Source organism: Coregonus clupeaformis, chromosome 6 (assembly GCF_020615455.1).
Source record: "Coregonus clupeaformis isolate EN_2021a chromosome 6, ASM2061545v1, whole genome shotgun sequence".
Lineage (NCBI taxonomy): Eukaryota > Metazoa > Chordata > Actinopteri > Salmoniformes > Salmonidae > Coregonus > Coregonus clupeaformis.
The window spans coordinates 19,878,057-19,902,231 of NC_059197.1; the positions used below are offsets into that span (position 1 = coordinate 19,878,057).

The 24,175-nt window shown below is 45.5% G+C and overlaps 1 protein-coding gene across 1 annotated transcript in view; it reads right to left on the minus strand.

Moving 5' to 3' along the window:
• The window catches only part of LOC121567702 (ephrin type-A receptor 4), a 60,411-nt gene that overhangs the window by 10,891 nt on the left and 25,345 nt on the right, over positions 1-24,175 (minus strand). Inside the window, exons 4-11 of the mRNA XM_041877927.2 lie at positions 21,670-21,825; positions 15,769-16,104; positions 10,526-10,650; positions 10,156-10,315; positions 9,216-9,327; positions 7,759-7,817; positions 5,619-5,732; positions 4,967-5,152 (exon numbers count right to left, since the gene is read on the minus strand). Coding sequence (XP_041733861.1) covers positions 4,967-5,152; positions 5,619-5,732; positions 7,759-7,817; positions 9,216-9,327; positions 10,156-10,315; positions 10,526-10,650; positions 15,769-16,104; positions 21,670-21,825 — 1,248 coding nt within the window. The remainder of the gene's footprint in view (positions 1-4,966; positions 5,153-5,618; positions 5,733-7,758; positions 7,818-9,215; positions 9,328-10,155; positions 10,316-10,525; positions 10,651-15,768; positions 16,105-21,669; positions 21,826-24,175) is intronic.

The following is a 24,175-nucleotide window of genomic DNA, read 5'->3' on the forward strand; positions in this document are numbered from 1 at the left end:
AATTTAATTAGTTCAGTGTAACAGTGTGTCCTCATGTCTCCCACTTACTCTACACACAGAGAGGGATCTCTACTGTAACATAACACCAACCCACACACACTCACACACACACAATCAAGTAAACTAATGAGCAAATATGCAAGAAATGTGCACATAACGTTACAGTCACTTCAGAAAGTATTCACACCCCTAGACTTTTTACAGCCTGAATTTAAAATTGATTAAATGTATACTTTTTTGTCACTGGCCTACACACAATACCCCATAATGTCAAAGTGGAATTATGTTTTTTCAAAATGTTTACAAACTCGTTTAAAATGAAAGCTGAAATGTCTTGAGTCAATAAGTATTCAACCCCTTTATTATGGCAAGCCTAATTAAATTCAGGATAAAAAATGTGATTAACAAGTCACATAACAAGTTGCATGGACTCACTCTGTGTGCAATAATAGTGTGTAACATGATTTTTGAATGACTACCTCATCTCCGTACCCCACACCTACAATTATCTGTAAGGTCCCTCAGTCAAGCAGTGAATGTCAAACACAGATTCAACCACAAAGACCAGGGATGTTTTCCAATGCCTCGCAAAGGCAACTATTGGTAGATTTAAAAAAAGAAAAAAGCAGACATTGAATATCCCTTTGAGCATGTTGAAATTATTAATTACACTTTGGATGGTGTATCAACACACTCAGTCACTACAAAGATACATGCGTCCTTCATAACTCAGTTGCCGGAGAGGAAGGAAACTGCTCAGGGATTTCACCATGAGGCCAAACAGTTACAGAGTTTAATGGCTGTGATAGGAGAAAACTGAGGATGGATCAACAACATTGCAGTTACTCCACAATACTAACCTAATCGACAGAGTGAAAAGAAGGAAGCCTGTACAGAAGGAAAATATTCCAAAACATGCATCCTGTTTGCTAAAAATGTGGCAAAGCAATTACATTTTTGTCATGAATACAAAGTGTTATGTTTGAGGCAAATCCAATTCAACACATTACTGAGTACCACTCTCCATATTTTCAAGCATAGTGGTGGCTGCATCATGTTATGGGTATGCTTGTAATTGTTAAGGTCTGGAGAGTTTTTAAGGATAAAAAAGAAACGGAATGGCGCTAAGCACAGGCAAAATCCTAGAGGAAAACCTGGTTCAGTCTGCTTTCCACCAGACACTGGGAGATTAATTCAACTTTCAGCAGGACAAAAACCTAAAACACAAGGCCAAATCTACACTGGAGTTGCTTACCAAGAAAATAGTGAATGTTCCTGAATGGCCGAGTTACAGTTTTGATTTAAATCTACTTGAAAATCTATAGAAAGACCTGAAAATGGTTGTGTAGCAATGATCAACAACCAATTTGACAGATTGAAGTATTTTGAAAATAATAAATGGGCAAATGTTGCACAATCCAGGTGTGGAAAGCTCTTAGAGACTTACCCAGAAAGGCTCACAGCTGTAATCGCTGCCAAAGGTGCTTCTACAAATAATTGACTCAGTGGTGTGAATACTTATGTAAATTAGATATTTCTGTATTTTATTTGCAATAAATTTGCTAACATTTCTAAAAAACATGTTTTCACTTTGTCATTAGGGGGTTTTGTGTGTAGATTGGTGAGAGAAAAAATATATTGAATACATTTTGAATTCAGGCTTTAGCACAACAAAATGTGGAATAAGTCAAGGGGTATGAATACTTTCTGAAGGCACTGTAGATACACACACAATTTCTATTCATCTATGACAATCTGTCTATTTATGTCATTCACCTTTCTCTCTGCTCCTTTCCCCCTTTCATGCCAAAGTTATGTACATTCTGTCACTCTCCACATCCTCTCTCATTTCTTTCTCCCTCTCACACTTTCTCTTTTTCCATGTCACTCTCCATCCCTGTCACTACTTTCTGCCCTTTGTCCTCCCATCTCTCTCTCTCTTTCTCTCTCCCTCTCTCTCGTGGGAGCGTCTGTCTCTTTCTTTCAGCAGGAGGGAGATTCCCTGGTGGTTCTGTGAAGGTTTGTGTCTTTGTGTGGCTCTGGGAGGTAGAGGGGAGGAGGGGGGAGAGGGGAGGCAGGGGTAGAGGGGAGGCGGGGGGAGAGATGGAGGCGGAGTGTGGTTGTCCCATAGCACTAGCAAGATGGTGCCTAACCAGCCATACATCAAACACATACCGAAGAGTTTACTTTTAACTCCTCTTGGAATTGTTACCTACTGTGCTATGATTATGAATGACTTAAAACATGTACATTACATACTCACATTTTAACTGTTATTAGAGCTACATTTCCTCACATATTTGAGAGTTATTAGAGTGTTTCATAGTTATTAGTGTCTAATTCCAGTGAGTAAAGTAGTTAGTAGTTTCAGGGTCTAAAGGTGAAGTTCTCCAACGCTGCATTGGACCGATCTGATTGCCAAGAGGCTGTCAGTCACGGCTCTGTGCGGCGCGTGATTGCCGATCCATGACTTACAGGGCTTTAGCAACGCCCCAAGGAGGAAGTGGAGTTCAACTTGAGAGGGGAGCCTCTTTGTCAACCATCTTTGTTCTGTTTTGTTCTCCCCTGCTGCCCCCGGGCCGCCGCTGATTGACAGCTCACCAACCAAGTCTGAGGAGCGTCTGACCTACGACCCTCAGCTCGCCCCTTCTCAGCCCAGCCCTCTTCCTCCCAGCCTATTTGCATGCTAATATCTTGTTTACTGAATACGCCCCACCGCCTTTGGCAATGAACTCTGGGCAGGGGCCCCGCCAATAGGCCGATTATCACCTGCCAAAACAATGGCTAGGGAAGGGTAGAGGACAACGTATAAAATAATGTTTGGATAACGTTGAGGTAATGTTAGGGGAACGTTATTATAGAGAGCAGACGCTGCTGGGAGAACACAAAGAGGCATGCTACTAACCCTCACTGGAGCGTTCTTTATTTCCTTATTTTTCTATAAAAGGATCCTTTCTAATTTAGCAGCGCTTACATTATGTAAATGTGGGAATTTAAATGCGGCATTTCCTAAAGGAAAGCTGGGAAGCCTCAAAGTGTTTTAACGACTAACGATGGATGGCCAGGGTTTTTAATTATGTCAGAGTGACGCTAAGAAAAAATAAATAAAGGGCCAAGATGACAGGCTATACTGGCTCAGCTCTGAGTCTCTGATTTTAGCCTATTTGTGTATTTAGTGCATATTTAGTCTTCATCAATAATTAATAAGACTTAATTGGCCTCTTGGACATGCAGTGCTGCCGTACTGAGGCGAGATGGAAGTCCCTTTTAACTAGATTGGAATAGGGAGGGATTCAAATTCAAATAATGGATTCTTAATAGATTCCACCGACACACTCAAGTGTGAAGGACTAATTGCAGAGAAACGGGCATCAAGCTTTTTGTCATTACAAAGACTGGAGGAAGGGGAGAGGGAAGGAGAAGGATATTGGATGCAGTCCTCTCCTCGCTTAAACTTTCTATTTGTATAAAATCTATTTGTGTTTCCAGTTTGGTATCTCATTTACTCATTATCTTCATCTCTTTCTCCGTGTCTGTTTGTCTTTCAGCCTGTCTCAATCGCTCTACCCATGGTCACGACAAGATGTTTAGGGGTGGGGGTGTGATTTCTTTTTTTACTGCTGATGCGTATTTTGCTTCACTCCGCGTATACTGGAGTAATTAAAGACCTAGTGCACTAATTTGGTGGGGGGGGAAATTATCCCGAAAACGTTTGTAAAATTATTATTTCCTTGTGATTTTCAGGGGGTGCTGCAGCACCCTCAGCAACCCTACTTCCTGCGGATATGGTTCTACCCCCCACTATACCCCTCTCCTGCGCTCTCCTCTCTCCTAATCTCACTCCCTCTCACATTTTTTATCCTACTTCTCTCTATCTCTCAATCGCATCCTCTCTCTCCTGCTCATCTCCTATTTATTTCCTTCCTTTATCTCTGATTCCCTTCGCTGCTCCCTTCCCCTACCTCTCTCTTTCTCCCACTTCCTCCTTCTCCTCTCTGGGTTCTCTCTCTCCGTTGAGAGGTCTGATGTGTGATAAGTGATCAGGTCTGTGGTGTGTATGGTTCAGTCGTGTTAGGCTGTGGCTGTGCAGACTGAATGGCTGGCTGTGATTGGTCTTATCTCCTAGAGAAGAGGACAGATGGGGCTGGCTGTTCTGTCACAATTCATTAAACCAGTCTGTCCATCTAACCAGCCAACAGCCAAGATAACTGGGACTCTGAGGTAACACTAACACACACGTACCTAATCAAAGGTGAACAGACACACATTCATAGTAAAATACATGTATAAATAAAACGCTAAACCAGTATGACATCAATACAAACTCTCTCTCTCAAACACAAACACACACAATGCATTACTAGTTTCCCAAACGTACACCCCCCTCCCCCAACACACACTCTAAACAAGAAGGGGTGAAGGGGTAAGAAGCCAGCGTCTGGTGTGGCGGCAGTACAGGGTCTGTCCTGCAGATAGGGTATCACTCTCTAACCCCAAACACATTTATAGCTGACACCATGATTAATGAGCTAGCTACAGCGCAGGACACATTAGCCCCTGTAGCCGACCTGCATCAGACCTGTTCCATCTGGACTCCAACCACCTGGGGATTCCCAGGATGGGCTCCATGTCCAGACCCACACCACCCCCAGCCCTACCCACTGACCTCTGGGTAACAGGGCTGGGATGTGAACGACCCCCCCTCCCGCCCTTGCTATCTCCAAACTCACCCAAAACCACAGACGTGGTTTGTAATGATTTACAGAGAGTCTTTATCTGAGCTTGTTTATTTTGTCTCCTCACATTTTATGTTGTCCATAGGAAAAATATAGAGTATATGATTGGGTTTCTATATTATCAGCTCCACAATACTTTGATTTACTCATATTTATTTAAAATATACCTTTTAAATCATTTGAAATGATTGTAATTTAGCTACAAATCCTCCAATCAGGAGCCTACTTACACTTGGTGACCACTCCCTCCAGGTGAATGATGTTTGGATGGTCGAATTGGCCCATGATGCTGGCCTCAGACAGGAAGTCCCGCCTCTGCTTGTCGGTGTATCCCGCCTTCAGGGTCTTAATGGCCACACAGATCTCCCTCTTCCCTGGCATCTTCAGACGACCGCTGCACACCTCCCCAAACTCACCTGGAACACACATACACACCTTATTATAAAACACACACACACCTTATCAAACTCACAAGAAAATACATACTCATACATTTTCACTTTTTTAACATGGTCAAGAAAATACCTAATAACAGGTACCACACACTTATTTCTAGTAGAGGGAAAGAAGGGAACAGGTGGGGGTGGGAAGGGGGGCTGTACTTTAATCATTGATCGACCCCCTCTGATCCCCATTCCCTCCTTCTCAGTCGAGCAGAAAGAGAGCAAGAGAGAGGGAAATGGCTATTGATTCTTTTCTATTATTTGGTCACCGGCTGACTTTTTCCACTGGCAGGCAGGGGAAAACAGGAACATTATATTTTCCCTTCCAAGTCATTTTATTGCTCTATTGACCCAATGAGTCTGGCCAAATATTACCAGTCTGAAAGAACGGTCATGTGGACATAGTAAAAGTATGTGCATTAGTAAGTCCAGTCCGTACCGATACCAATTACTTTCTCAATCTTAATACAGGAAGCGTCGATCTCCTTGGCAAACTCTCGGACAGCCTGGTTGGGGTCTTCGTAGGTAAAGGGGTCTACGTATATCCTCACTCCTGAGAGAAAGGAGGAGAGAAAAGGGAAGGTTAATGCATTCTGACCAGTAGAGCCCCCTCTGTTCTTCATTTATACTGCCTTCCTCTCTTTCACCTCTCTCTTCTCCTTTATCCTTTCATTCCTCATCTCTCCATCCAATGTCTCTGTTAGATTGGTGTAATAACTCTTATTTCAGAGTTATATTTCATTAAAATAATATTAATGTATTTATCTTGTCAATAGGTTTTCACTGGAGAATACTGTCATAAATGTTACAGTGGGGAAAAAAAGTATTTAGTCAGCCACCAATTGTGCAAGTTCTCCCACTTAAAAAGATGAGAGAGGCCTGTAATTTTCATCATAGGTACACGTCAACTATGACAGACAAAATGAGAAAAAAATTCCAGAAAATCACATTTTTTAATGAATTTATTTGCAAATTATGGTGCAAAATAAGTATTTGGTCAATAACAAAAGTTTCTCAATACTTTGTTATATACCCTTTGTTGGCAATGACACAGGTCAAACGTTTTCTGTAAGTCTTCACAAGGTTTTCACACACTGTTGCTGGTATTTTGGCCCATTCCTCCATGCAGATCTCCTCTAGAGCAGTGATGTTTTGGGGCTGTCGCTGGGCAACACAGACTTTCAACTCCCTCCAAAGATTTTCTATGGGGTTGAGATCTGGAGACTGGTTAGGCCTTGAAATGCTTCTTACGAAGCCACTCCTTCGTTGCCCGGGCGGTGTGTTTGGGATCATTGTCATGCTGAAAGACCCAGCCACGTTTCATCTTCAATGCCCTTGCTGATGGAAGGAGGTTTTCACTCAGAATCTCACGATACATGGCCCCATTCATTCTTTCCTTTACACGGATCAGTCGTCCTGGTCCCTTTGCAGAAAAACAGCCCCAAAGCATGATGTTTCCACCCCCATGCTTCACAGTAGGTATGGTGTTCTTTGGATGCAACTCAGCATTCTTTGTCCTCCAAACACGACGAGTTGAGTTTTTACCAAAAAGTTCTATTTTGGATTCATCTGACCATATGACATTCTCCCCAATCCTCTTCTGGATCATCCAAATGCACTCTAGCAAACTTCAGACGGGCCTGGACATGTACTGGCTTAAGCAGGGGGACACGACTGGCACTGCAGGATTTGAGTCCCTGGCGGCGTAGTGTGTTACTGATGGTAGGCTTTGTTACTTTGGTCCCAGCTCTCTGCAGGTCATTCACTAGGTCCCCCCGTGTGGTTCTGGGATTTTTGCTCACCGTTCTTGTGATCATTTTGACCCCACGGGGTGAGATCTTGCGTGGAGCCCCAGATCGAGGGAGATTATCAGTGGTCTTGTATGTCTTCCATTTCCTAATAATTGCTCCCACAGTTTATTTCTTCAAACCAAGCTGCTTACCTATTGCAGATTCAGTCTTCCCAGCCTGGTGCAGGTCTACAATTTTGTTTCTGGTGTCCTTTGACAGCTCTTTGGTCTTGGCCATAGTGGAGTTTGGAGTGTGACTGTTTGAGGTTGTGGACAGGTGTCTTTTATACTGATAACAAATTCAAACAGGTGCCATTAATACAGGTAACGAGTGGAGGACAGAGGAGCCTCTTAAAGAAGAAGTTACAGGTCTGTGAGAGCCAGAAATCTTGCTTGTTTGTAGGTGACCAAATACTTATTTTCCACCATAATTTGCAAATAAATTCATTAAAAGTCCTACAATGTGATTTTCTAGATTTTTTTTTCTCAATTTGTCTGTCATAGTTGACGTGTACCTATGATGAAAATTACAGGCCTCTCTCATCTTTTTAAGTGGGAGAACTTGCACAATTGGTGGCTGACTAAATACTTTTTTTCCCCCACTGTATATGGCATTACTTTTGGAATACACATTTAATCCACATTTTTTTACCACATACTTTTTTTATTTCTCTATTAACCAATTTCATAATATTTTCAGAGGCCCTTCTGGCAACAATGAAATAATGAATGGTGTCGCTCATCAGTGAACGTTGCTACTAGCATAGGATGAGTACAGTGAGTGGTCTACCTTGGTGTAGGTGTTTCTCTTCATCAGCATCCTGCTTGGCCTTGCTGTACTTACTCCTTCTGGGGACAGAAACAACATGGCCGACGTGGTTAGCTAGGTTCAGTACCACAGAGCAAGTCCATGGTGTTATTATTGATGTGTTCACTGGCTGTCTCAGACCACCAGATGTGCAGGACAATGTTGCACTAATCACTTTTAAACATGACAATGTGGCTCTCTGTCCTTTTAATGACTGTTAAACAGCTCTATGAGCCACGCAGAGCGCTACCCACTCACCCCTCCCCTCAGGATGGTCAAGACACAATGACAGACAGTTACCGTAAATGAATATGAATCAAAGACGGCCACCTGCTTGGCTGGAAGAGCCGCAATCACACACACACACTCTGGCTCCCGAGTGGCGCAGCGGTCTAAGGCACTGCATCTCAGTGCTTGAGGCGTCACTACAGACCCCCTGGTTCGATTCCAGGATGTATCACAACCAGCCGTGATTGGGAGTCCCATAGGGCGGTGCACAATTGGCCCAGCGTCGTCCAGGTTTGGCCGGTGTAGGCCGTCATTGTAAATAAGAATTTGTTCTTAACTGACTTGCCTAGTTAAATGTAAAATAAAAAATAAATAAATAAACACACACACACAAACATTCCCCTCTCCAGCACCCTCACTCTCTCTCTCATACATATAGAAGTGTGCAATCACACAGGAGTGCACACACACACACACACACACAGGCCAGTAAAAGACAGAGCGTGGTTAAAGCGTGAAGAGAGAGACCCCATCTGCATGAAATCCCATCTGTGTGTCACTGCTTTGTCCTGCTCTACTGCTCACTGGTTAACAACCTCTGATTGGTTCACTGCAAATCCACCTGCTGCCTCTCTCTCTCTCTCTCTCTCTCTCGCTCTCACAGAAACGAACTACCGCCCCATATTACAGCCACAGCGAGAGATAGAGGGATCGAGATGGAGGGAGGAGAGGGGGAGAGAGGAAAGAGGCGATGGAGTGGGAGAAGAGGAGCGAGGGTCGCTGATTACATCTCTTCAGCTGTCACACCATCAATCATGTGGCTACACATCACTGACTGGGGCTGTGTGTGCGTGTGTGTGTGCGTGCACTTATTGTGACAGCCACTTTTTAGAGCCTGACTCTGCAGCTGCCAAGCAAGACATTCTCATCATGGAGAGAGAGAGAGAGAGAGAGAGAGAGAGAGAGAGAGAGAGAGAGAGAGGGAGAGAGAGAGATAGGGAGAGAGAGAGAGAGAGAGAGAGAGAGAGATAGAGAGAGAGAGAGAGAGAAAGAGGCAGGGAGAGAGAGGCACAGAGAGAGGCAGGGAGAGAGGCAGGGAGAGAGAGAGAGATAGAGGCAGGGAGAGAGAGAGAGAGAGAGAGAGAGAGAGAGAGAGAGAGAGAGAGAGAGAGAGAGAGAGAGAGAGAGAGAGAGGGGGATGAGAGTCTCACCTCCTGCTGATGACGAAGGCACTGATGAGGATGAGGAGGAGAACAACACTGCCCACCACAGACACCAGCAACACTGTGGAGTTAGTCCCATCTCCGATGATAGGAGCTGGAACTGAATATGAGAGGAAGGGAAGAAGGGAGAGAGAGAGAGAAAAGGAGGGAGGGAGAAGAAAGAGGAGGAGAAGACAGGGGAGTGAAAAGTGAGAGGAATACAAATGCAGTGAGAAAGAGAGAGAGAAAAAGGAGAGGTAGAGAAAGAGTGGGTGGACGGAGACAGAGTAACGTCAATTTCATTCAGTCTGATCAGGTCCAGAGACTTAAAACCTACAGTACATGTTCTATTGGCCATCATCATTAACCTCCTCTCCTTACTCTCTCCCTCTGTGTGTGGCCCAGAGTATTTGTCCCTGTTCCCTATCCTCAATTTTATGAGTCCCCATTGAGACACAATGCAGTACCAGTCCACCCAGCAAAGAGCTGTGTGCTTCAGCGTGTAATTATCATGGGTCACTATCTCTATCTCTATCTCTATCTATATCTCTATCTCTATCTCTATCTCTATCTCATCACAAAGAGACACCTGTGCCTAGAAGGTTTCACTATAGGACAGAACAGACGTCATCCTGCCCACATGACAGGGGAGATCAGATGACATAGGACTGTTCATAACAGTCATTTTTATGCTTATGAGTTTGAATGTTTGTTGAATGTTTTATAATTTTATGAGGTTATTTAGGTGTTATTCAGATATATTAAAACAAGTGATATCAGTATCTGACACTATGACTATAACATTCATGTTCCAACATGTCAGAAGCTGTGAGAAAGATGTAAGAGGGTAGCGCGTGCTAAAACTGAACACATGTTGTCACTTGCTCTGTGTCACTATGACATCATCACAGTGATTTGTGCGATGCTGTCAAGGTAGCTCCCCACTCACCAGAGTTTGTCATGAACTCGAAGGGAGCGCTGAACTCTCCGTAGCCGGCGGCGGTGCGAGCGCGCACGTGGAACACGTAGGAGGTCAGAGGGGTCAGGCCTTTGATGTCAGTGTTCCTAGACGACGTCTTGATGATGCGATAACTCCTCTCATTCTGGTCCTGAAGGAGAGAGAGGGATGAAAATAGTTGAGGTGGTTTTCCTGGCATGTCAAAGGCTCTTACTTCAGCTCCGTGAAAGGCTACAGTGTCGGGTTGTCACCTTTTCACTGTTCATAAAAATGGAGAATTCTCAACCTGTCAAGTTCAATGTTATTTTGAAGCCTAAGGGAAAAAACTGCATTTCCCAGAGAACTGCATTTCCCACCTCACCTTCTCGTAGTATTTGACCTCGTACTCCAGGATGACCCCGTTGGCTTTCTCAGGCTGCTGCCAGGCCAGGGAGATGGTGTGTCTGGTAATGTCTTTGGCCTGGATGGAGTTGACGGGAGACGGGGCTATGGACAGAAAGAAAAGAGAAAAAGAGAGAGATTTTAGCATTGACCTTTTCTGTCTTGTTGTTTTGACCCTTTGAGACACTAAGTCTGTTTCTGTTTCTTTCCTATTGCTCTTTCTGAGAAAGTCAAACACCAGACCATGCCATGAGGCAATCAACTCCGTCTGTCTGTCAGCTTGGCTCCCAGTCAAAGGGCTTAGGCGCTGTATAGCTAAATGGCTACGGCTACAGTGCTAAAGCTAAGTAGTCCAATGGTGAAGCTCTATTGCTAAGACAAACAGTTGGAAAACATAAAAACAATCCATCCCAATGCCTACGGCTTCAAGGCTAGTTTCAGATCCATCTCCCTTCTTCTCCACACAGCAGATGCTCCAAGCTAAGCTATCTCACTTCCTGTCCCGCCAATCCCTAAGATTCTCCAGTCACCCTGGAAAACCACTACGTTGCTATGACGTCTCCCCTGCTCCCTTGCTGTTGCTACTCTGTCTTCTTGTCTTCAAGGGAGCCAATCAATAGTTTTTTATTAAACGTAGACAGAGATCATTATCTAAAGCCCATTCTACAGCAGCCCATGATGAGACAGTATTTCAACCAGCTGCTCTTTGTCTTTGTTACCGCTTTAACATGTGAAGGTTAAAACACAGATAACAGCTCACACTCACTCCCTCCCCAGTCGCTCAAAATATCAAACCTCTTTCTCAGAGACTGACAACACACAAATTGGGTCGGGAGTCAGGCACAGACGACACTACAGAGACACATCATCTGTATGGATATCATTGTCTGTAAAAAAATACATCCACTTACTGATATGAAAGAACTGACAAATGCAGAGGCGGAGGCTACAAAAAGACCAGCACACACTCAAGGACAGAGAAATACAATTATAGACAGAGGATCACACAGACAAACAGACAGGCAGGCAGAGTACACACACACACACACACACACACACACACACACACACACACACACACACACACACACACACACACACACACACGTCAGGTAGAGCTGGATGGTGGAGTTAAAATACTTCTTCAGACAGGGCAGGGCTCTACGCTGACCTTTTTTACAAGGAGCATGTGGGCTAACTTATATTATATCACAAAGCTAAAACACAATCGCTGGCAAAACGTTGTTGCTGATGTTTCGGTAGCCTACAGTCTTCCATTTAGAGTTAGCTAGAGTAGGTCTACTGTAGAGGCTAAGTGAATCTCTGACCTGTGACTCTGGCTACTGTAACCTTGCTATCCTACACAGTCTACCTGCTGCTGCCTTTTAAACAATTACACTGCTGTGATTAATGAGGCAACCCCCATCCTCGATTATGATTGAATTATTTGTGACATTATATACATTCTATTCCCCCTGACCAGTCAAGGGGTTACTGTCCCGGGAGGCTAGTGTTCACGCTAACGCTAACACAACCAGGCTTTTAGAGAGGGATTGAGTTCAACCAGGCCTGGAATCCAAGCACCACCGATGGGTTAGGTTTCAGTGGTGGGGGCGGTGGGGATTGGAGGGGGGCGATGGGTCTGGAACAGGGTAGGGGAAGGGTGTACAGACAGCTCTCAGAGCGAGTGGCAGTAAATAGATTTCCCTGGGTTGTGTCATCCTGCCGGTCGGGCTAAAGTGTTGCGTCTCTGTTAAACAATTAGAACGGCAGCCATTTGTAACCCTCAGATCAATCTTACTGGAGAGCGCCTGGCAGCCAGACCCAATTTGAAGGGTCCCACGGGGGTGGCCAGGGACACTCCCGACCAGAAAGAAACCCAAAGGGTCACCCGGCCCATTCCCCTTAGGTAATCCACACATCCATCTTTTCTCCAAAGATGACAGATATGGCGATTTAATCGTGTTCTGGTCCTCTTGTTGTATTTTTTCCCAAGGCTAATGTGAAGTTAAAGATGAGTGATTCTGTAAGTGGTACCTTCTGAGGCTCGGTATAGAGGAGGCGATGGTTACAATGGAAGGACACACACTGTTCTATCAATCAGGGACAAGTTTAAGAGGAGATATAAAACACACACATTCATGCACGCGAGCGCACACACACACACACACATACATAAGACACATGTAAGCCTACACTCACACACATGTTGAGTCCCTATCACACGCCAAACACACGGAAAGGATCAAACTAACACAGGCGATGCAGGAGATTAGAGATGTAACCGCAGGGCTCGATTGGAGAATAACATTGTAAACTAGCTGTCTGTACACAGAGCTGAATGTGGGGCAGATCTGTAATGTCTTACAGCCTCCTGAAAGCGTGGGCTAAAACGCTCGTGGAATACTAAGTGGAACAGCAATGAATATTCAGATCTCATTTCCCAATAATGTGCTCCAAAAACTCCTTCACAGCTCGCCCGCCGCAACACTCACTCACACCCAAGCATGCATGCACGTGGGAGGGCACACACCCACACACACCCCACACACCCCCCCCCACACACACACACACCCCACACACACACACACACACACACCCCACACACACACACACACACCACACACACCCCACACACACACAAACTCATTATACCAACAGACAGATGTAAACACACAGAAAAACACACATATTCACATTATCTCTCACAGACAGTGGAGAAACTCAATGGTACACAGCAGCCCATGCTTATATTAGCTAGCAGAGACACATTAGTAGAGCTGGGAACGAGCAACAAACACACTGAGATTGGTTGAATGTTTGCTCCCTGGGTGGATGGAAATGTCTTTGTGGGTAAGTTTGTTGAGCTTGCTACTTTTGAGCTACTTTCTGAGTCTGTATGTCACAGTGAGAAAGAGTTGGTTGAGTGAGTTAGTTTGTCTTAGAGAGAGAGAGAGAGAGAGAGAGAGAGAGAGAGAGAGAGAGAGAGAGAGAGAGAGAGAGAGAGAGAGAGAGAGAGAGAGAGAGAGAGAGAGAGAGAGAGAGAGAGAGAGAGAAAGAAAGAAAGATAGGAAAAATATGAGTTTGATTTTGTCTTTGTGAACATGTTCGTTCTGAGGTATTCAGGTAACTGGACCAGCTGTGGTCAGATCGTGTGGTTGGGAGAATATGTGGTGGATTATGGTTTGACATTAAAGAAACAAAGGTTGTGGAGCACATGTGGGTGCCATATTGGAGTCTGGTTACCAGATTAGAATCACTTGATTTGCTGCCGCAGAGGGAAGAAATGGCGAAGTGGGAGCTGTTTTTCAGGGCGTTGAGAAAACATTTCCCCCATACGAGATCCCCAATAACGTTTCCTTCCACCCACGGTCCCGTCTCCACATGCATGCCCGATTCAGTATAGTGATGGAAACACACACACACACACAATGACAAACACAACACCAAGGATCACATTGAGACATACACACACACACACATACACACACACACAGCCAAACACACACACACACAAGATGTAGACCAAAGATTCTGGATCTCATAAACTTTCAAAACATCCATTTACCGCCTGGGGTCGGCACAAAGCTGGACATCCTTCCAAAACCCTGACCGCCACCCCTCAACCCTACACACACCCCTTTCTTCATCCAGAGGGGTGAAGGGGTTACAGCCCGTCTGATTTACGAGGGGGATTGTTCATGGTGAAATTAGGAATCTCTCCCCCCCTCTGCACTCTTCCTTACAGAAACCTGAGTCTTGATCAAGGGCGGTGGCCCAAGTGGCTTTTCACAGAGCATATCATACTAAATCTATCATAATAAATGTGTAATCCACTGTGTCTGGATGGGGGTGATATAGAGAGAGGGACAGCCACAGATGACTGTCTTGATTACAGGGGGTGAAACTAGAGCTCTGAAAACCGCTACTGAGTATTAGGGGAGAAATCCAATCACTCTGGTGCTATTCTCTTCAATCCACACACACATATGTTCTCAGACACACACACACACACACACACACACACACACACACACACACACACACACACACACACACACACTTTTCAGACACACACACACATATGCACATGCATTCTCTAACTAACACACACACACACACAATCACACACACATTCTACACATCACACAAAAGAACCTGCACACGCAGACATTTTTGCCTCAAACGCACGCACAAGCATGACCACACAAGCACACACACTCCCAATGCCTCCAGCTGCGGAGGGCCAACTTAATGTAAGTATTAGAGAATGGAGAACAGTTGTGAAACATGCTTCATTGATGAGCCAAAGGCAACATCATTTATATATCTTACTATTTCAAGTGAGGCGTTCACCCCAGAGCTACACACAGGGATATTAATGTATGTGGGTGTGTGTGTGTGTGTGTGAGAGAGAGATAGCGAGAGAGAGCGAGAGAGAGAGAGAGAGAGAGAGAAAGAAAGAGAGAGAGAGAGAGAGAGAGAGAGAGAGAGAGAGAGAGAGAGAGAGAGAGAATCAGCCTAACTAACAACTCCAACGTTTCTCTCGCAGGACAACTGGTTTCACAGCAGCTCTAGATCCATTAATCTCCCCTTTCTCCCCAGACCAGTTTAATCAAGCAATCATTTCCTTAAATAGCCAGTCAGAATCTCCCCGTCACTGTCCTAACCAGAAAGAGATATTCTCTTCCCAGGGATGGAAATCAGTGATCAAATCAACAACACAAAAAGGTACTTAGCCCGCCACCCAAGAGCACCGTAGTAAAACCATATGTAATAATCATCTATCAGGGGAAAGGAAAGGCCACAGCCATAAAACACATTTGCACAACAACTGGAGAAAAAATGGCCGAACAACAAAACAACAGGGGCCTTTCAGTGCATCACCAGGCAGAGAAGCAGAGAGCTCTAGAGTGGTTGTAGAGGGCCAGGCGTGGTATTCATGATCCCGCCCCACTGGAACAATACACACACACACACTCTCCTACCCAACAGACCACAACAACTTAATTAAGCCTAACCAAATCAATACAATTCATTAGAATGGAAATGTTGCCTGATTCCCCATTCCCCTTAAAATAAAATAAAAAGGCACGGATATGCAAACATTCAAAGCACATCTCAGCCTTTACCAAGACAACACAACCAAAAACAACAGTCTCCAGCATCTCTCTCTCCCCACCCACACACATCTCCCCCCAACCAACCCCAACCCCAACTCACCGGCCTGGTTGGTGGTGACCGTCACCGACACGGCCTGCTCAGGTCCAGGGCTCTGCTGGGAGACCCCGTTAACAGCCCAGACTTCAAAGGTGTAGTTGGTGTGAGCCTGCAGGTCATTGATAGACACCTTGGTGGCCCTGAGGCTCAGCTGCTGGGGGCTGAAGTGGACCCCGTTCCCACAGGGCTGACACCGTGTCCCCTCGGGCCCGCAACGTTTACACACCACGTTGTAGCTGAGGTCCTGGCGTCCGCCAGAGGAGAGAGGGGTGCTCCACTCCAGGTTGACCGACGTCTCATTGACGTTGGAGATGAGGTGGAGCGGCGCCGTCGGGGGTCCTGGGACAGAGAGAGAAAGGGTGGTCTGAAGTACTCTCACTTTACCAAACTCATGGGTATACTGTCAGATAAAGCAGCTGTGAGAAGAGACTAGGTTTGAAGGGACTGAGTTGACTTTGGTGTTGCAATTAATGACAGCACTAAATTGTTTAAATTGTTTTGTTTTGGGGAAATCAATAATAGTGTTTGTCTGTGGTGGCTGTAGCTAAGTGATTAAATCCTAATTATAGTTTGCAGTCACTGCTAACCCATTGACATTGAGTGAACTAGCTATCTGAACTCCTGAGGTCTTATTCTCTTTTCAAAAGGGCTGGGAAGTTAGGAAGTCCAACTTCAACTTGGTTTAGTCAAGATATCAAGTGAACTGACTGTTGGATGTGTAGTTAGTTACCATGGCAGTGAGCCTAACACTGCTGGTCCCAGATCTGTTTATGGGACTTTCTTAGGGATTTGACAGAGCTTGTTTTCTAACCCTATAATTAAGAAGTGGCCTTGATCTAGGGTCTGTGTTTTATAATGTTTCACTCTGTATTCACATGTTGCTTTCAAACATTTGCAAACAGTAATTAAGTTAACCATAATCCCTCCCCCCTCTCTCGCTCTCTCTCTGACTAATGAAGGTCACATGGGCGAGCAAAGGGATCGACACGGGGTGAAATATGAATGCCAGTCCATCTACTGACGAATCATTTCACAATGGAAATTAATTATCAGTGTTATTTTTGGAGGAGTGGCATGGCACTAAATGATTACACAGAGAAACAGAGAGAGAGAGAGGGAAAGAGAACAACTGGAGGAGTGTGTGCATGTGAGTGTGTCAGTAAGTGTATTAATGCACTTGTGCTTGTGTGATCAATTTGGTGATAATATGAATTTACAACTAGTAAAGAAGAAGATGAGAGAGCGAGCGAGCGAGCGTGAGAGAGAGAGAGAGAGAGAGAGAGAGAGAGAGAGAGAGAGAGAGAGAGAGGAGAGAGAGAGCAGAGACAGAGCGAGAGCGAGAGAGAGAGGAGCGAGAGAGAGAGAGAGCGAGAGAGCGAGAGAGAGAGAGAGAGACGAGAGAGAGAGAGAGAGAGAGAGACAGAGAGAGAGAGAGAGAGAGAGAGAGAGAGAGAGAGAGAGAGAGAGAGCGAGAGAGAGAGAGAGAGAGAGAGAGAGAGAGAGAGAGAGAGAGAGAGAGAGAGAGAGAGAGAGAGAGAGAGAGAGAGAGAGAGAGAGAGAGAGAGAGAGAGAGAGAGAGAGAGAGAGAGCGAGAGAGAGAGAGAGAGAGAGAGAGAGAGATACAGAAGGAGAAGACAAACACCGTCTGTTCATCCAGGAAGCAAAAAGCCAATGATTAGTATGGAGGACAGGGTCTGTACTGGGGAGGGGAGAGGTAGAGAAAGACAGAGAGAATGAGAGAAGGAGGAGGGGAGAGGGTCATTCCAACCTAAAGGCTCCTTATAGTCTATAGAGACGGTTTGGGTGGAAATTAGCAGTGCTCTCTCCTTTAGGATGGAGGGATAGAGAGAGAGATAGAAAGGAGAGAGGAGAACTGCTGTGGAATTTAGTGGGTCCTCATGTATAGTGTGTGTGTGTGTGTGTGTGTGTGTGTGTGTGTGTGTGTGTGTGTGTGTGTGTGTGTGTGTGTGTGTGTGTGTGTACAGGGTTAATATTAGCATCACCCCTACCTTCACCCCCTCCCCCTTCTGACAATCCATTATCAGTTCTCATTAAGCATTATGATGAAGCATCCCTCCCTCATCCCCTCACCCCTCCATCCCCCCTCCATCCAGTCAGTTACAGATGAGGGTTTCTATATTAAGGTGGCGGTGGCTGCAGAACCATCACTGTAATGATCTTTTGTCATGTAAGGTTCAATGTAGCAGTCTTCCTATTTTTATTTCCTCTGTGGTTTCCTGCTAGAACACTGAGCTATTAAACTGTTATCTTTTCTGTCATAAAGGGAAGGGTTTTGTCCCCCAGCACAATGGGCTTTTGGGTCCATGTCTGAGCACTGGAGATAATGCAGTGTGTGTATGTGTGTGTCAGTTTTGGAGTGTGTGCTTATCAGTAAGATGTGTTTGTGTCTGTGTCTGTCTGCTATTTGTTGCCATGGTAAGTCGTGCTGCGCTGTATAACTTTATGAATTATATAATGTTATATAATTTTTTTTATCACAGACACATTCCAGAAGCTCCCTGGTCTCCCATATTCCACACACACTACCTTTGGCCATACCTGTTGCTCCCAGAATGATCCAGATGGAGAGGAGGAGCGTAGGAGAGAGGGAGCCATCAGCTGGGACTGACACTTGGTAATTAAACAGTAGGGAACGCAACCGCAGCACTTCCAAAACACTACCAAAACTTTACCAAAACACTCCCTAAGCGTTACCACGTCGTTACCTAAAACTTTTTACACCATGTTAACTGAGCGTTTGGACAAACAGAAGGAGAGATAAATCTTGGTTAAAGTGTTCACCAACATTCTTTTGTTCTCCCTTTCGCCTCCATCTTTCCCACTTTTCCTTTCCATTCCCTTCTCCCCCTAGCCTCTGTATCCCACTCCCCCACTATCCCCTCCATCCCTCCTCCCTTCCTCACCCCAACCCTCCACCCCTTCTCCCTCTCTTTTTCTGTCTCAGTAATTGTTGGCTGAGTGCTGAGCTGGGCCATGAGGGAGCACACGGAAAATTGGCCAGAGCATGGACCCTGCCATTACCATCCGAGTGGGATTTACTCAACCCTGAGTTGGGTTCCCTCTCTCTCACCCTCTCTCTCATTCCACCCCCCTTTCTCCCCCTCTCCCCCTTTCCACAGCCTCTCTACCACTGCCAAACCACCGCTAAGAAAACTGGGAAAATCACACTGACTGAGACCACCCCCATGTGTCCCTACTTTGCTCTGCTCGACTCTCTATTACACACAGACCTGAATGTGTGTGTGTAAATACAGTCATTTAACCAACGTAATAACCAGGTTATTAACTGACAAACAAAATGAAAAGGGTTCAAGGATAAAGGAGGGAGAAAAGGAGTGATAGAATGCCTATCCACGCTGCACACGTCTGTAGGATTACACAGCATCCAGTTATAATCATCAACCGCCATCAGAGGACCCAGAGCTAAGAGAGGGGGAAAACGTTTTCAATTACCCACAGAGTCACACACGCACACACATAAGCACGAAAGCACACACACACACAGGCACGTATGCACAACACACACACCAATTACCAGGGATGCCAGCGTTTTCCCTGTCTGACCTCCAGCAGGGCGAACTGGGAAATTAGTTTAATACTTTTTTCAGTCTGTGTTCGTGAAGCTGAGTGTGATTTGTGCAAGAGAGAGAGAGAGAGAGAGAGAGAGAGAGAGAGAGAGAGAGAGAGAGAGAGAGAGAGAGAGAGAGAGAGAGAGAGAGATTTATGTTTATTTATTTTCCCATTTGTACTTTAACTATTTGCACATTGTTACAACACTGTATATATACATAATATGACATTTGAAATGTCTTTATTCTTTTGAAACTTCTGAGTGTAATGTTTACTGTTAATATTTATTGTTTATTTCACTTTTGTTTACTATCTACTTCACTTGCTTTGGCAATGTTAACACACGTTTCCCATGCCAATAAAGCCCTTAAATTGAATTGAATTGAGAGAGAGAGAAAGATGGGAGAGAGATGGGGGATGAATGGTGGAGTGACAGCTGTAATTATAAGGGTCTAACATGTGGTAGAGACCCAGAGCACCACAGAAAACTAAAACACGGTCAGACAGACAAAGGGACAGACAGGGGTCAAATGACAGAGGTCACCCAACTCACAGGCAGGTCACAGAGTCATGTACAAGGCCCCAACTTTGTGTTTTTAACATTCAGGATCAGGTTCGCCCATAACTTAGCTAAGACCCTACTAAATCAGACCCTGCCAGTAGTAGATAGACTTCCTCCCATGGAGAAAGGCAGCATATTTCAACTGATATGTAGCTGTGTTGCTATTTGTTTCACAGATTCACACTGCAAACATTGTTTGGTTATGTATGTACCCAAGGTGATTGTATAGTATGACTGTGTGTGTGATGTGATTCACAAGACAGATTATAGGCAAGACAGATGGAGAGAAAGATGTCACGGAGGAAGACAAAGTCAGATGGAGAGAGAGAGAGACATCACGGAGGAAGACGATCATTAGGAATGAGTAAAATGACAAATGTGTTATCACAGTAGACGTGTGACTCAGGGTGACTATACACAGACACACACACACACACACACACACAGACACAGACATAGACACACAGACACAGACACACACATACCCGGCGAGGACACTGGCTTGAGTCAAAGCCATCCTAGAAAGTCAAAAAAATAAAGAAACTGGACTACATTTGTATTTATCTCCTTCCCTATCGCTCTCTCGCTCTCTCTCCTTCCCTCGCACTCTCTCTCTCTCTCTCCTTCCCTATCGCTCTCTCTCTCTCTCCTTCCCTATCGCTCTCTCTCTCTCCTTCCCTATCGCTCTCTCTCTCTCCTTCCCTATCGCTCTCTCCTTCCCTATCGCTCTCTCCTTCCCTCTCTCTCTCTCCTTCCCTCTCTCTCGCTCTCCTTCCTTATCGCTCTCTCTCCATCCCTCTCTCTCTCTCTCTCTCTCTCTCTCTCCTTCCCCCTCTCTCACTCCTTCCCTATCACCCTTTCTCTCTCCTTCCCTCTCTCTCTCTCTCCTTCCCTCTCTCTCTCTCTCCTTCCCTCTCTCTCTCCTCTATCACTCTCTCTCTCTCCTTCCCGCTCTCTCTACTTCCCTCTCCTTCCCTCTCTCCTTCCCTCTCTCTCTACTTCCCTCTCCTTCCCTCTCCTTCCCTCTCTCTCTACTTCCCTCTCCTTCCCTCTCTCTCTCTCTCTCTCTCTCTCGCTCTCTCTCCTTCCCCCTCTCTCGCTCTCGCTCTCTCTCCTTCCCTATCGCTCTCTCTCTCCTTCCCTATCGCTCTCTCTCTCCTTCCCTATCACTCTCTCAATCCTTCCCTCTCTCTCGCCTTCCTCTCCCTCTCTCTCTCCTTCCTCTCGCTCTCTCTCTCCTTCCCTATCACTCTCTCTCCTTCCCTATCACTCTCTCTCTCCTTCCCTATCATTCTCTCTCCTTCCCTCTCTCTCTCCTTCCCTCTCTCTCTCTCTCTATCCCTTTCTCTCTCTCTCTCCCTCTCTCTCGCTTTCTCTCTCTCTCTCTCTCTCTCTCTCTCTCTCTCTCTCTCTCTCTCTCTCTCTCTCTCTCTCTCTCTCTCTCTCTCTCTCTCTCTCTCTCTCTCTCTCTCGGTTTCTCACTCACTTTGTCTCTGGTGGAAGAGTGAATCTTGGATGCAGTGTTTTATTTCCTCATTAGTTCTATGTCACATTGAGTGATCACTAAGTACCACCTGGAATCAGAATGCAACTATTAAACACCAGCTGTGTGTGCAACCACTAAGCATATGAGATGTGTGTGTGTGTGTGTGTGTGTGTATGTGTGTGTGTGTGTGTGTGTGTGTGTGTGTGTATGCATGCATTTGCGTGTGTGCTCACGTACGTGTGTGCATGCGTGTGTGTACACTTACTGGTGCAGGGCATGGATGCAGGGTCAGTCTCAGAGCGGAAGTAGTCCTTATCGCAGGCACAGGATGTGGATCCCTCTCTGACAGAGTAGCTGTGGAGAGGACACTTGGAGCAGGCTCCGTCTGTGGCCAGGGCACGGTAGTAGCCAATCTTACAGGCTGCAAGAACACAGATAGCGAGAGAGACAAGGTCAGTCATCAGGGTACATAGAGATAAACACACACATAGTAAAACCACTGTGGAATGTTGCTCTCATTCGATCATATCTATTAACATCTCTCTCTCTCTCTCTCTCTCTCTCTCTGTCTTTCTCTTTCTCTTGTTGGTTGATTCAACAAGCTGACTGCGGTTTCTATCTTCTATTCATTTTCTCTAACTCTACCCAGCTCTCATCATTTTCCTCCTCTGAAACCCAGACATTTCACCAATGCCCTATGGCTGGCTATCATCAGACTAATAGAGAAGAGAGAAGTTACCACACAAGAGTTACACAAATATCACATAACCGCCTCTCCTCCCTCTCTAGAATTAAACTATGCTTTATTGGCAGGGCTGCAATGTGCAATGTAACCAAAGCCATGGGCATTCCAACACAATTAACAAACAAATGTCACCCCATTTGGCCCAGTGTCTCCTCTGAGCCAGGTTCTCAGTCCATAAGGCATACACTACACTACACTACACTACACTTGCCTCAAATTGTAACCTAGGTGACACTTTTCTGACTCTGGCGACGGTCGGTGCTACCCTTTCCTCTTGATTGACAGCTAGAGTTGAGATCTCGGCTATCAAGGAGTTCCTCTCTACTGTACCCGTTTCCACAATAGCTGAGAAGTATAGAGGGTTGCATTTCACCCAAGAGCACTGGACCAGAAGAGTAGGACAAAATATGGATTCTGTGAAAGGTGCGGTTCCGACAGCCAGGACACCAATTGGGCCAAATAGCCTGTCAATCACTGAGACAGATGGGTACTTGGCAGGACCAGCGAATGGCATTGAGTCCTGGGGCTTAGAAGAGGGGGAGGTGTGTGTGTGTGTGTGTGTGTATGTGTGTGTGTGTGTGTGTGTGTGTGTGTGTGTTTTGTGTGTGTGTGTGTGTGTAGAGAGGAATTAATGTGTAATTATATGAGTGGTTTATACAAGGCTGGGTTTGTCCATCAGTCCTACAAAGTCCCAGAAATGCATTCAAAGGCATGAATTTGTAAATCCACGTTCATAAATTCATGAGGCACTTTGAGTAGTGTTCAAAACAAAGTCCCACATGCATCCACCACACTAACTCAAACTCATGCCTTTTCACAAACACACAAGAAGAATTCCACCCTAAATAAAATACACATTCCACTGCCATCCAAAGAAAACACACACACATGCAAACACAAACACACACACACAAGGAAGTCCACAAACCGCAAAAAGTTAGGGAATTCCCTTACTCTGAGGCACAACAATGAAACTGGGCTCCTTTCCCTGTCTTTCTCTCCCTCCACCGTTAGGGTTAGCTAGCCACAGGATTAGCGTAGACTCTGGTAGCCCCCAGCTCAGCCCAGCCCAGCCCAGCTCAGCTCAGCCCAGCTCAGCCTAGCTCAGCTCAGCCCGGCTTGCTGCTACCTGCTGAGTCTTTGTCTCCTCATTCCCTCCCAGTCAATCAGCCCCAACCCCTGCCACTTCACCAGCTAACGCTCAGCGCTAAGGTCCTCTTTGATTCACGCCGGCAGGGGTTAGAGGAGAGGAGAGCCTCCAGTCTTCTTCTAACAGCGGAAGACAAGAGGGGAGGATTTAAATGGAAGGTGCTTTGTGTTATCTCTCTATCTGTTCAGGATATTTGACCATCTTTAACACCAAAATGCGTCACAGAGGCACGACAGGGACAGGTATTGTGTTGAGGGTTTGTGACCGTTTTGAGGGTTTTAAGAGAAACGTCAGGTTTAGGAGGGGGGTTTTGTCAATGTGCTATGACCAGGAAGCTGACCAGGGTGGAAGTCCATCTGGTTTAGACTGATCACCCCTCACTGAAAGCTGGGGGGAGAGTTAATTGAGGTCCATGCTTCCGGGTCTTTGAGCCATGGCCTCTGTGTAATTATAAAGAGAGGTTGAGAGGTGTGAGGAGAGGTCCAGCTCACACTGTGCACGGCTGATGAGTTTATTACGCTGTGATTATCGATCTGTCCTGAGGTGACCTCCACTACCGAATAGCCCCCGCCTTATTCTTCAGCAGAATTATTTGCAAACCCTCAAAATCCCCCTTTGACATAGATATGGGTTGGCATTTTAATTTGTAGTGTGAATTTTGCATCTTGGAAATAGTTTGAAAGGGGATGTCAACATAGAGAAGTGTTTATAATAGCTCCTTACCCTGCGGGTAGGAAAAGGCACAGGGAGGAGAGGGTGAAATCCTAGTAAAGCCAGGGAATTTGCTTCCCATTCCCATTAGGAGTGTGTGTGTGAGTGTGTGAGAGAGAGAGAGAGAGAGAGAGAGAGAGAGAGAGAGAGAGAGAGAGAGAGAGA